This window comes from Microcaecilia unicolor, chromosome 2 (assembly GCF_901765095.1).
Source record: "Microcaecilia unicolor chromosome 2, aMicUni1.1, whole genome shotgun sequence".
NCBI classification, from domain to species: Eukaryota; Metazoa; Chordata; class Amphibia; order Gymnophiona; family Siphonopidae; genus Microcaecilia; species Microcaecilia unicolor.
Genome location: NC_044032.1, coordinates 251,006,069 through 251,021,609, shown reverse-complemented (window position 1 = coordinate 251,021,609; position 15,541 = coordinate 251,006,069). Strand labels below are relative to the sequence as shown.

General features: G+C 40.5%; 1 protein-coding gene across 1 annotated transcript; it reads left to right on the top strand.

The window, feature by feature from the left end:
• The first annotated feature begins 7,848 nt into the window (after window positions 1-7,848).
• On the top strand, window positions 7,849-8,772 carry LOC115463426 (olfactory receptor 1361-like). Its single transcript, XM_030193901.1, has one exon. The coding sequence runs from the start codon at window positions 7,849-7,851 to the stop codon at window positions 8,770-8,772; it is 924 nt and encodes a 307-aa protein (XP_030049761.1).
• The last annotated feature ends 6,769 nt before the right edge of the window (window positions 8,773-15,541 follow it).

Here is a 15,541-nt window from a genome sequence, read left to right as displayed (position 1 = left end):
ACCACTGGGGGAGTAAGGGGAGGTCATCAACGATTCCCTCTGGTGGTCATCTGGTCAGTTCGGGCACCTTTTTGAGGCTTGGTAACAAAAAAAAATGGACCAAGTAAAGTCGGCCAAGTGCTCATCAGAGACGCCCTTCTTGTTTCCATTATCGGCCAAGGATGCCCATGTGTTAAGCATGCCCCAGTCCCGCCTTTGCTATGCTTCTGACACACCCCCATGAACTCTGGTCATCCCCGTGACGGAAAGCAGTTGAGGACACCCAAAATCGGCTTTCGATTATGCCGATTTGGGCGATCCTGGGAGAAGGACACCCATCTTGTGATTTGTGTCGAAAGATGGGCGACCTTCTCTTTTGAAAATAAGCCTGATTGTAACATAGTAGATGATGGCAGATAAAGAGCTGTAAGGTCCATCCAGTCTGCCCAACAAGATAAACTCATAGCTTGGAGGTGAGGGGCTTGGAAGGGAAGGTTGACTGGATAGGTTTGATGCGATGGGGGGGGAGCTGATTGGATTGAATCTTATGCAGACAGGTAGCGCTATAGAAATGCTAAGTAGTAGTAGTAGGATGCTGATGGGGTTGGGTGGATGCTGAAGCAAAAGTGGGCTCAGGGCATCACAATCCTTTGAGCCAGCCATGAATGGTATTACACTGATTAGTATCTATTAGTGCCTAGGGTAGTATATCTATTATAGCACACAATAAAACAATTACTAATGCCCAATTTAACAAATACTTCATAAAGACACATTTCATTCCTACACACAGTCTGGGTCTCGGCATTTTACTGTTTGTCTCCTTTCATAATAATGATCAAATACTTCACAGTCATGAGAGAACTGTAAGGATGCACATCTCTAGGAACACACAGCAATGTAAATCCTGGTCCTGTGTTTTCTATGTGCTCTGTCCATAGGGAACTTTAATTATAATGCAAAGAGGAAACATTATTCTTAGCTGAACTGTATTAGGCAGCTCTCGTCCATTGCAGGCCTGTCCAGGGACCCTCATCCAGTCAGGTTTTCAGGATATCCACAGTGAATATGCATTTTCACTATGGATATTCTGACAGCCTGATTTATTGGGAACCACCTTGTACTCATGCTGAGACCTTGTGCGTAAAGATTGCCATTTTCAAACTATTCTATTGTCACAAAATCTCTATAAGACAACTGCCATCTTTTTATCCTGACATGACTCATCCCCAGTTCTGCCCATGGCTCTTTGCAACCACAAGCAACTCACTTTATTACTCTGTGCCTCAGGATTATGCAAATTTAACTGGGTATAAATAATAACACAGTTTTTTCATCTAGAAATTTTCCAGCAATTCAAGCGCTTGAAGTATTCTGTCTGGCCATCCTCTTATCCGTAATTCCAAAATAATGCTAGAGAAAGTGTACTAGAAGAATGTAGTGAGAAAAAAGCTTTAAAACATTTTACTATATAATCTAGCAACTGGATGATTAATGGAAAACAACACTGGGACTTCAGGGACTGAATCCTTAGAGAAGCAGAATTCATATATTCTACCTCAAAGGAAGGAGTGATCCTGCATAAGAAACAGAGAACCTGGTCTGTATTGAGCTAAAATAAGGATATCTTGCACACTGCTACAAATGCTTCTTGCTGTTTTACAGTTCTAGGGTAAGGATGTTTTGAATGGTCATGCAGTAAGTAGGTGGAGAAATAGAGGGATCAGAAGTTAGGATGTACAAAACCTTCCCTGACTCTCATCCTTGAACACTCCCCACACAGATAGGAGTTGGAATCAGCCTCAGGCGTGTCAGCAAGGTAAGGATGAGGGGACATATCCCAGCTCTGAGCCCCCAAACATAAAATAGACTGTTCTGGGACAGATCCTAAACTACCAGGCCTGATGCCATAGGAGTGGAAAAAATGAATCGAAGAACACTGGTGTGGCTTTATTAGTGGCAGAGTAAATGCAAAGATAAGTAGTGAGAGAAAGGAGAATGCAGGGGAAGATGTATTTGTTTTTGTTTATATCTGTATTTGTTTTCTTAACCGAGGTGGCTTTGCCCCATGGTGCTATGTAAGCCACATTGAGCCTGCAAATAGGTGGGAAAATGTGGGGTACAAATGTAACAAATAAATACATTTGTAGGTAGGTGCAGTAGGTAGATATATAACATAGGTGCAGGTTTTAGTTAGATTTTATATAGATCTTGTAGAAATTAATCAATACAGTTTATAGATATATCAGTACTGGGGCTATTAGTTGAATGCTAGAGATTGGCAAAATCATTGACTTTATCTCAAATTTGTCCGTAGCTTTTTCTTCAAAAACATTTTAAAATGAAAACTATCCCATAGTTCCCATGTAGCAAACTCAAATGGCAGTTTTCACATACAGGTGGTCTTGAGAGAGGTGTGGAGGTCTGACAGTTTGTTCATATTAACATATTTTCATAGCTAAGCAATGAGGGCTGAAGACTGAGCCAAGTTTGAAAATACAATACAAAACCGAAATTAGTCCATGCTCTAGAGAAATTAAGAAGTAATCATTTGTGACTCTTGTTTAGAGAGCAAGAACGCAACTATCACATTTGTCAGAGGAGGGACAAATATATCTGTTAGGTTATCTTTATAATAATATTACCTCTGACCAGCTGATCTCTCTGCAGTTCCCTCTGTGATCACTCTGTTTACTGTTATATGTATTAAACAAAAACATTGCCACAGCAGGAGAGAATTAAGAGTGGGATTGCATAGGATGTGCTTCTTTCCCATGGGTCTGTCGTTGTTGGTTGATCATCAAATTTCAACAACCAGTGATCTTCTGTTGTGTCATCGTGTTGATTGGAAAGTATATCTGGAGTCTTGCAAACAAGATTCAGACTTTGCAGAAAACTGTTATATTTTTAAGCACTGCTACAGGGAAACAAAACAGAAAACAGAATCAGAGGGTCAGTTTTAAAAGGGGACAGTTTCTAGTTCAGACAATCTGAATTAAAAATAAATATATAGTTGTACCTTCTGAAAATTTAACTGAGCCATTGTTCCTGGGTTTAGGTTTCTGGTAGCTCTAAATTTTAAGCAATAGTGCCATTCCATTCCTGTTACAGTTAAATACACAGCCTGAGACAGAAAGTGACAACATCAACTTGACAAGTCAAAGAAAATAAGACAGGTAAGCTAACATTTAATAAATCTTATAAAAGCTTATATTCATTCTCTCTCTCTCTCTCTCTCTCTGATGCAGACTGTTACAGCAGAGGCAGACCTTGCTTGCAGTCTGCTCATTCTCTCTTTCTCATGATCTTTGTAATATCTTCATGCTTTCTATTACTGAGGATCCTCTATGGCCATCCCAGGTTCTACCCTTCACAATTTAAAAAGGAGACAGTTTCCAGTTGAGACAATCTGAATTCAAAATAAATAAACAGATATAGTTGTACCTTCTAAAAAATGTAACTGGGCTAGTGCTCCCTGGTTTAGGTTTCTGGTATCTCTAAATTTTAAGCAATAGTGCCATTCCATTCTTGTCACAGTCAAATACATAGCCTGAGACAGAAAGTGACAGTATCAACTTGACAAGTCAAAGAAATAGACAGGTAAGCTAACATTTTAATAAATCTTATAAAACCCTCTCTCTCTCTCTCTACATTTCATAGAAATGCAGACTGTAACAGCAGAGGCAGAGACCTTGAAGTCTGCTCATTCTTCCTTTCTCATGACCTTTGCAATATCCTCATGCTTTCCACTGCTGAGGATCCTCTATGGCCATCCCAGGTTCTACCCTTCATTCCCTTACCCCGCTGAGGATACTCTGTGCCTGTCCTAGACTTTGCTCCTCCCTCCTCCTCTACTGAGGATCCTCTGTGCCCTGTCCCCAGCTTTACCCCTCACTTCTCCATTACTGATCCTTTGTGAGTGTCCCAGGCTTAGCCACTCATACCTCCACCACTGAGGATCCTCTGTGCCTATCCCAGGCTTTGCCCCCCTCTTCCCCACTGTGAAGGATTCTCTGTGCCTGTTCCACAGTTTCCCTCTCATTCTTCCATCCCTGAGGATCCTCTATGTTTATTCCATGTTTAAAGACTTTTTTTTTATACATTTACTACTTTTCTATAAAGGAATATTTCCTTCTGGAACTGCTACTGTGGGACAGCTAGAGCTCGGCAGTCAGATTTTGATCATTTCATGCAGTTTTGTTCCTTTTCTGGGGGATTTATGGCTAGTTTTTTATTTTATTTTCTTTAATTCCATTTTGGAAGTAGCACCCATCATTTACCAATAACATGCATTATTCTTGAAACAAAATGAGGGAAAAAACCCTTATACTGTATTTATTTCAGGGAGGGTTCCGTTTATTTTCAGACGGAATGAAAAGGGAACAATGATTTTAATAGCCCCTTTCATTTGGTTTAAAAATGAATAGACATGCCTTCTATTGACCACCTTTTAGACTTATGAGGGCAATTTTATAACTGATCACATGATTAAAAGTGCAAGTATGCACATACTTTTCCCTGGCTGGATTTTGCTGGATTTTCAAAGCTAGAGAGCAATTGTGCTTCTGCTTTGAAAATTATTCCAAGAAAACTATGAAGTTGCTGTTCAGAGCTCTTATGCACTTGGTGGTGCCGTTAACCACGTAAATTCCTTTTTTCTAATCTGAGGCAGGCGAACAGATAATTTTGGTCCGCTATATTCTTATATGACCAAAATTCTCCATCTACATAGGAAATGGGATTTGGGGTGTTGAGGAGCAATGCCAGATACCCATGTAACATATGTGTTTAAGCAGTGATATACAGCCACCAAACATACAAATTACAATGTACATTACAGGTATAATCTAAACTGTCCAGCTTCAATGCCTCAGGTTATACACGGAGAGTCAGCAGTCTCACTTAAATTAATAGCATTGCGGAATACACTTATGATTTGAAACCATTTGAGATGTTTCACATTATACGTTTTTTATGCTACTGAATATTGTCTTCTGTATTCTTATGTTTACATCTGCTTTTCCTGGTATACAATTTTTCTTGGTTATCTTCCATCTATATGCTTCTGTTTCTTAAAAGGTGTATAGATGCAAATCTTTCTGCCCAGTGTGCAACAGCGGCCAGAAAGCAAACAGGATGCTAGGAATTATTAGGCGAGGGATGCAAAATAAGGTCAAAAATATTATAATGCCTCTGTATCGCTCCATGATGCAACCTCAACTTAAGTATTGCATTCAGGTCTGGTCGCTATATCTCAAAAGAGATATAGCAGAATTAGAAAAGGGTCAAAGAAGACCAACCAAAATGATAAAGGGGATGGAACTCCTCCATATGAGGAAAGGCTAAAGAGGTTAGGGCTCTTCAGCTTGGAAAAGAGATGGATAAGGGGGAATATGATTGAGGTCTACAAACTCCTGAGTGGAGTGGAATGGGTGGAGGTGAATCAATTTTTCACTCATTCAAAAAGTATAAAGACCACAGGACACTCAATGAAATTGCATGGAAATACTTTTTAAACAAATAGGAGGAAATATTTTTTCACTCAGGGGTCCTTTTACGAAGCTGTGGCAAAAGGGAGGCCTGCGCTGGTGTCGACACGTGTTTTTGAGACATGCCGAGGCCCCCTGTTACCGCAGCGGGTAAAAGGCAAGTTTGTTTTTTAAAAAGAAATGGACGGGCGGCAAGTGAAGCACTTGCTGAGTGCCCACCTCAGGTGGGAACACTTAATGCCACCCATTGAGGTGGCAGCTAAGGGCTCCCGCGCTATCCCAGCAGTACCCGTGCAATTCACAGCATTGCCGATTATCACCGGGTTTACACCACTGCTACGAAAATAAAAATATTTTTGTAGCACCAGAAATGGCGTGCAGTGGGGTGGGAACTACCACCGGGCTGCTGCAATAGCTTGGCAGTACTTCCTTTTTAGCGAGCAGTAAGTCCGCGATGGGCAGTGGCGATCCTAGGTCGGCTGCGTCCATCCCCCCAGGGTGCAGCACCCCCCCCCCCCGGCACATCAAGCCCCCACCCCAGTGCAATGACACACCCCCTCCCCAGTGCATCGACACCCCCCCCCCCCCCCCACGGGTGCATTCTTGGCTGCTGGAGGGTGCAGGGAGCCTGGTATTTGACTGGCCTAAATTTAAATGGACAAATTATTTGTTCAGTAGCTGAATATCACTGCTAAATGGATAGTTTCTGGTGCTGCCTCCTTTTTCTTCCCTTCCCCAACCCATTTTTATATAGATAATATCCAGCCACTTAGGGGTCCTTTTACTAAGGTGTGTTAATGGATTTAGCATACGCTAAAGATTAGCATGTGCTAAATGCCATGCAGCCCATAGGAATATTATAGGTTGCATAGCATTTAGTGTATACTAAATCCCTTAGGGTCCCTTTTACAAAGGTGCATAAAGGCCTACATGCATCCAGCGCATGCCAAATCAGCATTACTGCCCAGCTACTGTATGCCCCAGGTGGTAATTCTGAATTTGGTGCATGTTGAAAACATGCGGTAGAAAATATTTTCAATTTTCTACCACAGGGCACCTACCCGGCGGTAAATGGCAGTTGGAGCGAGCTTCATGCTTACCACCTAGTTAGCGTGTGAGAAACCTTACTGCTAAGTCAATGGGTGGTAAGATCTCAGGCCAAAAATGGACGTGCGCTGGTTTTCATTTTGCCGCATGTCCATTTTCTGGCCCATTAAAATAATCCTTTTGTTCCAGACGCGGTACAATAAGGGTCTGATGCATGCCAAAAACACACACTCACACTGCCGCAGGCCAGCTTTTGGTGCACCTTTGTAAATGGGCCCCTGAGAGCTCTGTCGAGCAGGGACTGTCTCTTCATGTTCAAGTGTACAGCGCTGCGTACGTCTAGTAGCGCTATAGAAATGATAAGTAGTAGTAGTAGTAGCACCTTAGTAACAGGACCTCTTAAATGTTAAAAGTTGTGATGTTATCTATATAACTCTTAAAAATGTCCAGATAAATGAGTTACACATCTGCCACCCACAGGATGGACCACAGACCAATCTCAATGAAGCATATATATTTCACAATGACCTAGTAATAGAGTGGGGAGTAACCTAATGGTTAGAGCAGTGGGCTGAGAACCAGGAAATCAGGTTCAATTACCACTACAGTTCCTTGTGATCTTGGGCAATTGACTTATCCCTTCATTGCCTCAGGTAGAAGCCTAAATTATAAATCCCTTTGGGGACAGGAAAACTACCTACTGTACCTGAATGTAACTCATCATGAACTTAGGAAAGCATCAGCTAGATCCAATTCCCCTTAAAATATTTTATTATCAAGAATCTTAAACGACAGTGTCAGGTATGGGTCTAATATGCAGGTTCTTGCTATAGGCTTTGAGCATTTTGGTAGGCCTCTGAATTGTTTCTATTCTATCTGAATCTTTTCAGATTATGCTCTCCAGAATTGGATACAATAGTCAAAGACGGTCTCGCAAATGACATGTACAGAGGCATTGCCACCTCCTTTTCCTAGTAACAGCTTTCCCTATGTATCTAAGCATCTTTCTGGATATGTTTTTAACGTCTCTGGCTTCTCTCTTTTTGCTTCTGTCTCTGTTCCCATCTTTTCCCTCTTTTTTTCTCATTAACTCTTCCTCTCAATATAAGGGAAAATTATGTTATTAGACTGGTTGTTGCTGAAATCTCTCAGGACCAAATCTGTTTTCCCATTAGCAAATGGTATACATGAAATTATGACAAAATTATAGACTGTATACTAAAAATATCCTTAACAAAATATATATGTTTATAATAAAAATCACTTTCAGATATATTCTTATTCATAAACTTATTCCTGGATCTGCTTCAATCCTTACAGGTACATTATTTCAATGGACAGGAGGAACAGCACACAGGTGACTGAATTCCTTCTCCTCGGTCTCTCCAATGTTCCTGAGCATCAGATGGTACTCTTTGGTGTCTTCGTGATCATGTATGTCTTCACTGTACTGGGGAACAGCATTATCATCACTGTTATCAGGGTTGAACCTCAGCTCCATACTCCTATGTACTTTTTCCTCAGTAACCTCTCATTTGTTGATATCTGCTTGACCTCCATCACTGTACCCAAAATGTTAGCCAATATCCTACTTGGTAGCAAGTCCATTTCATTTGTGAGCTGCTTTGTCCAAATATTTCTCTTCCACTCTGTTGGCAACATGGACAGTTTCCTGCTGGCCATCATGGCCTACGACCGTTATGTTGCCATCTGTGACCCACTGCACTATACCACACTGATAAACAGTAAGCGCTGTATCCAGCTGGTGGCTACATCCTGGCTAGTGGTATCCCTGCATGCAGTCTTGTTTGCTGTCATGACCTCTAACTTATCCTACTGTGGTCCCAACACTATCCACCACTTCTTCTGTGACATCCCACCTCTGATGAAACTTTCCTGCTCAGATACCTCCACAAATGAGTTAATTGTTTTCATTGAGGGCTCCTTGATTGTCATGGGACCCTGCCTCTTCATCCTGGCCTCCTATGCAGCCATACTTATGGCCTTGCTAAAGATGCACTCAGTGGAGAGCCGGTGCAAGGCATTTTCTACCTGTGCCTCCCACCTTACTGTAGTCACAATGTTCTATGGGACAGTCATTTTCATGTACTTCCGCCCCTCCTCTGTTTACTCCCCGGACTATGACCAGATGGTGAGTGTGATGTATTCTACTGTGACTCCCATGCTGAACCCCTTCATCTACAGCTTGAGGAACAAGGAGGTGAAGGGAGCACTATTCAGGGCAATCAGGAAATAAATGATGGGGGGGGGCATTCATTTCTCTGAGAACTTGATGATATCTATGTTTAATACAGAGGAAAGGATATTAACCGTTCTTTGAGATTTCCCACTGCAGGGAAATTTACCTCAAGGATGCAATTGTATAGGTCTTGGCTCTGAAGGAAATTTCTCCTATGATGCAGCATTCTGATTATAAGGACATTATAGCTTTGGAAGAAATCTATTCAGAAGTGACCTATGTGGTTTGAAAAGTTCATTCATGACATTTTTGGGTAATTATTTTGTTGTTGCAATAAAAGGTATCACAGCTAGGGGTGCATAGCCTGAAATGTTTCATTTTGTATCGCTTCCTGTGTCATTTATAGGAATTTCCATTTTGTTCAGGTTTTTTAAAGTATTTTTTTCATTATGGAAGCAATATCATTAGTAGTGTTCATTCTTTCGAAAAAACTGCACACTTCTAAAAGAGTATGCACATTTAAAAAAATTATTTCTCTTTGCTGAACAAGGAAACAAACAAGAACAAGAAATGGAAAATATTATTAATACAAAATACCAACCAATAAATCAGTTTCCCCTATCTCCTCCCTACCCCCAACAGAAGAAACAGAAATAACCCATACCAGACTTGGTGTGGATACTTACACCAAGGCTAGAAAACTTAATTCCATATCTTTCCCCCCCCCCCCCCCCCTCCCCAAAGGACCACATGTAACAATGTCAAAACATTAAGGGGCCGATATTCAGACTGCAGGAGTTAGTCAGGCTAACTCCTGCAGTCAGCGGTGATGCCGGATAGTCAATTCTGGGTCGTTTCCAGCGACCGGCTTTAAATATTCGGTATATTTTTGGCTGTTAAGAACACAGCCTGCCAAGTCGATATTCAGCGCTGGCCGGCTAAGTTCATAGCGGCCAAAGATATATCTGCTATCGATGTGGCCAGATCTGGCCGCTAAACTTAGCAGGCGATGCTCTGAAAATTGTCAGATAGTTGGTTATATCATGATATATTTACCAAACACAATTCTGGGTGACCACAAAAATCGGTTTCAAATATCAAAATTAGTGAACTATAACAGAAACCCTTCTTGAAGCTCTTAAATTATTGGAAAAAATTCCCATTTACTCATGCTATACAGATAATTTTTTTAACTCAATAAAGTTATATAAATATTTATTTGTTGTGCTCAGTTTTTTTGGTGTATTGCCATGAACTAAAAGTTTTGCAGGAACACCGCATTTACATCATAGCACATCCTACCTCCATCCAGATCACAGTATCGAAATCATAAGCAATATCCAAAACCTGATATTAAAAAACTGATGTTCAAAATAAGAGGATATTATATATCAGCTACTTAGGTAGGGTAGAAATTGTGCAGGTCCAAAGATCTTCTTCCTGCAAAGTCCATATTCACTACAATACTTTTTTCAAAAATCGCTCCGTGCAAAACATAAGATCAAAGATCACTGTTCATAGGTTTTAGTTCCCTACATGGGCCATGTTTCGCCAAACTGACGGCGTCTTCAGGGGAACTTATCCTTATTGATCCTGTCTATTTGTCCTGATTTAGATTGTAAGCTCTTTTGAGCAGGGACTGTCTTTCTTCATGTTCAATTGTAAAGTAGTAGTAGTAAAGCGCTGTGTACGACTGGTAGTGCTATAGAAGTGATTTATAGTAGTAGTAGTAACTGATCTGTGAACATAATATATAAAGTGTATAAAAACCAGCACTTCACAACGTGTGTAAAAATAAAACAACCATACAAAATACAAAATATAACAATGTTCTCATATTCAGCATAAATTCATTTCATTACTCACTCTTCAGCAAAACCAGGGAGGAGCATCACCCTGTCCGGTTCAAAAACCTACTAAAGAACGCCCACAGATGCGCAGAATATATATCAGACATCAGCTGTTTTTCAACAGTGGGGAATAAAATTAGATGAGAGCTTGCCATTCAATTTCTCTGTTCAGGCCACTAGGGGCCACTGTTCGCCAACGATAAATAAACTCCTGTTCTTTCCTGAGGAGCAAACGAAAGACGTCTCCACCTAAAGGTAAAACAATCTGTAGAAGTACAACAGTTCTACCGATTGTAACTCTTCACAAGTAGTTTATGGCATAGTGTGCCCATGTACTAAATGATACATAGGGCACACTAGCAGATGGATTAAACAGAGGATTGGTGAACATTTGAGTAATCTAAGAAATAGCAAACATGATGCTCCGCTTGTGGACCACTAGATACAAGCTCACCATGACATCAAAGATTTAAAATTTGTTGTACTTCTACAGATTGTTTTACCTTTAGGTGGAGACGTCTTTCGTTTGCTCCTCAGGAAAGAACAGGAGTTTATTTATCGTTGGCGAACAGTGGCCCCTAGTGGCCTGAACAGAGAAATTGAATGGCAAGCTCTCATCTAATTTTATCCCCCACTGTTGAAAAACAGCTGATGTCTGATATATATTCTGCGCATGTGTGGGCGTTCTTTAGTTGGTTTTTGAACCGGACAGGGTGATGCTCCTCCCTGGTTTTGCTGAAGAGTGAGTAATGAAATGAATTTATGCTGAATATGAGAACATTGTTATATTTTGTATTTTGAATTTTGTATGGTTGTTTTATTTTTACACACGTTGTGAAGTGCTGGTTTTTATACACTTTATAAATTATGTTCACAGATCAGTTCCCCTGAAGACGCTGTCAGTTTGGCAAAACATGGCCCATGTAGGGAATTCAAACCTATGAACAGTGATCTTTGATCTTATGTTTTGCACGGAGTGATTTTTGAAAAAAGTATTGCATTGAATATGGACTTTGCAGGAAGAAGATCTTTGCACCTGCACAATTTCTACCCAAGCTAAGTAGCTAATATATAACATCCTCTTATTTTGAACATCAGTTTTTTAACATCAGCTTTTGGATATTGCTTATGATTTCAATACTGTGATCTGGATGGAGGTAGGATGTGCTATGATGTAAATGCGGTGTTCCTGCAAAACTTGGACATTTAGTTCGTGGCAATACACCAAAAAAACTGAGCACAACAAATAAATATTTATATAACTTTATTGAGTTTTTAAAAAAAAAATTATCTGTATAGCATGAGTAAATGGGAATTCTTTTCAATAATTTAAGAGCTTCAATAAGGGTTTCTGTTATAGTTCACTAATTTTTATATCATGATATAGCCAGCTATCCAATAAGTGCTAACCGGGAATATTCAGCAGTAGACTATCAGATATCTCCTACTGAATATCGGCAGATAGCCGGTTAAGTACCGTTTAACCGGCCAAGTGCCATTTCTGGCCAGTTAAATGGTCTTGAATATTGGCCAGTAACAGTTTAACACCGAGCTGTGAGCTCTGTGTGGCATAGCCAACCAGATAGGATCCCACACTGTCCAATACTATGAGTGTGCACTCTTTCGGAAGAATGGGCACCCTTTCCAAAAGTGTGTGCACTCTTTCCCAATAGTACATGCATGTGCACACTATTTGTGCATGGGTGATTGTTTGTGTATGTGCATGCTGTAGGAAAGCATGCACACTCTTTCCCCACAGTGCACACTTTTTTCAGCACCGTGTGTACAATTAGCAACACACAAAAATACACAAAATTTTGAGGGGCTTTTCAGTTGTTTCAGGCAAATAAATGGTATCTTCTTATCCTCTCATTTTTATTTCCCCTCAAACCCCGCTCAATTTTCTTTTAAATTTACTGTTGTGGCCAAGGCTGCATGTGTAGGCAAAGAGGGGCATAATCGAAAGGGACGCCCAAGTTTGCTGAGGACGTCCTCGCAAAACGTCCCGGTGGAGGGGCGGGGAAACCCGTATTATCAAAATAAGATGGACATACATCTTTTGTTTCGATAATACAGTCGAGGACGCCCAAATCTTGACATTTAGGGCATCCTTAGAGATGGTCATCCCTAGACTTGGTCGTTTCTGATTTTCGGTGATAATGGAAACCAAGGACACCCATCTCAGAAACGACCAAATGCAAGCCCTTTGGTCATGGGAGGAGCCAGCATTCATAGTGCACTAGTCCCCCTGACATGCCAGGACACCAACCAGGCACCCAAGGGGGCACTGCAGTGGACTTCAGAAATTGCTCCCAGGTACATAGCTTCCTTACTTTGTGTGCTGAGCCCCCCAAACCCTCATAAAAACCACTACCTACAACTGTACACAATTACCACTGCAGCTCCTTGTGACTCTGGGCAAGTCACTTAATCCTCCATTGCCCCTGGTACAAAATAAGTACCCAAATATATGTAAACCGCTTTGAATGTAGTTGCAAAAACCTCAGAAATGAGGTATATCAAGTCCCATTTCCCTTCCCCTTACGGGTGAAGGGGGGGCACCTAGATGTGGGTACAGTGGGTTTCTGATGGGTTTTGGAGGGCTCGCTGTTTCCTCCACAAATGTAACAGGTAGGGGGGGATGGGCCTGAGTCCACCTGCCTGAAGTGCACTGCACCCACTAAAACTGCTCCAGGCACCTGCATACTGCTGTGATGGACCTGAGTATGACATTTGAGGCTGGCACAAAAGATTTTTAAAGATGTTTTTTGAGGGTGGGAGGGGGTTAGTGACCACTAGGGGAGTAAGGGGAGGTGATCCACGATTCTCTTCGGTGGTCATCTGGTCAGTTTGGGCACCTTTTTGTGGCTTGGTCGTAAGAAAAACAGGACCAGGTAAAGTTGTCCAAGTGCTCATCATGGATGCCCTTTTTTTCCATTATGGGTTGAGGACGTCCATGTGTTAGGCACGCCCAAGTCCCGGCTTAACTATGCCTCCGACACGCCCCCGTGAACTTTGGTCGTTCCCGTGACGGAAAGCAGTTGGGGACGCCCAAAATCAGCTTTTGATTATGCCGATTTGGGCGACCCTGTGAGAAGGACGCCCATCTTCTGATTTGTGTTGAAAGATGGGAGTCCTTCTCTTTCGAAAATGAGCCTGAAAGTGTTCCATAGATATGCAGAGATGATGCTGCACTTAAAGATGTCTCATTATTTAGAGCTCTATAAATCAATATCAAAACTTTAAACTTAACATGCTACATAACTGGCAACCAATGAAGGTTTTTAAATCTGGATGTCATGTGCTCATCCCAAGGAAATACCTTGTGCCATGGCATTGAGCCACTTTCAAGGCCCACAAGGATGACTGAGGTAATCATAAAATAAAAGAATTGCAATAGTCAAAATATGACATGATCAGACTCTGGATAACTGTTTGAAAATTGGCCTTCCTCAATAATTCCTGTAATCTAGAGAGCATTCTCAATTTAAAGGACTCATTGAAGCTTAAAGGAAAGCGGTGAATCTAACATTACTTCCAGATCTCAAATTTCAGAGAGAATAGGGATAGAAATTCCATCAAAGACTACTGACTGATAACAACAGTGTGAATAAATCTGTGATAACCACAAAATCTGTGTCATTGACATGTTTAAAGCCAAATGATTGGCTTTCATCCAAGCATGAATTGCTTCTTGCATAGTGTAATGTATTTGATTGAGTCATCAATTGATGATTCCACAGGCATAAGAAACATGAAGGTCAGCAGCATATAACCTATATTGAACTCTTAATGTAGCTAATACCTTACAAATGGTAAACATATACAAATTAAACAAGGTAGTAGATAATGCTATTCTTATGGGACACAAGAACACGTGGGGGACCCAATTAGAAAACTGTACGTTTGTGCTGTGAATATTACACAGATAAAAAAAAACTATAATTCCCCTCTGGGTGCATTTGTATTTATAGCCAAGGGAACAGAATCTTTATCGAGTATAAACTTAGATGTAAAATATTTTGCCACTGAAGTTGAGTAAATATGGACTTGGAGTCTCTTGTTTACCCACCAGATCACTATAGAATTTTATAGGGAGCTTCAACCCCTACAAAATAAATTGTGAGACCCAGTACATTTGTCAAGCAATAAACTAAATACTACACAGCAGTAAGATTCAACTTTGATGCAACAGGATAATCAAGGTAAATAACACATGTACATAGCTGGAATATAAAATGAAAGGTACACAGAAAACAATAAGTAAAGTCATGTACTCACAGCAAAGTGGTTCAAATGAAAAAAAAAGTGGTAAGTAATAAATGAGATATTATTTAAGATCTGAGTACGGTTACCAGCACTCTAGATTGTAACTTCAGTTCTTCTAGAGCAGGGGTACCCAAACTTGCCCTAGGGATCCACAAACCAGTCGGGATTTCAGGATATTCTTAATGAATATGCATGAAGGAGATTTGCATGTCTGTTACCTCCATTATATGCAAACTTCTCTCATGCATATTCATTACTAAACACCTCTCTGAGTTTCCCTGGTTTCACTCTGATTACACTTATCTATGATTAATATCTCACTGTAATCATGCTAAATTTTTTATCACAAACTTTTTATTCATATATTTATTTGTAGCTGTAAGTTTTCTTATCACTATTACATCAACCAACATCTTTTTAAAAATATCCTAGTCCATACTTTTAGTCATACCCACACACACTCCTAGCTCAAGCTGTGTAAATTGACCGTACAGTTTCTCCAATGATGTTATTAACGTACAATAATGTTCTCCTTTTCATATAATTCAAAATGTTTATAAGTTCAATCAATTTCCTTTCTGGCAATGTCCCACATGCATTACTACGTTCTTCAAAGAGTTTGTCCTTGTGTGTCACATTGCCTTTTTATCTTTTCACTGTGGTAGAACAATGGAGCGCCATTTTTCTCTTATTCCCGATGTGAGTTC

Bases quoted from the DNA above. Each gene is read 5' to 3' on its own strand.
- LOC115463426 (XM_030193901.1), top strand. From the start codon at position 7,849: ATGGACAGGAGGAACAGCACACAGGTGACTGAATTCCTTCTCCTCGGT.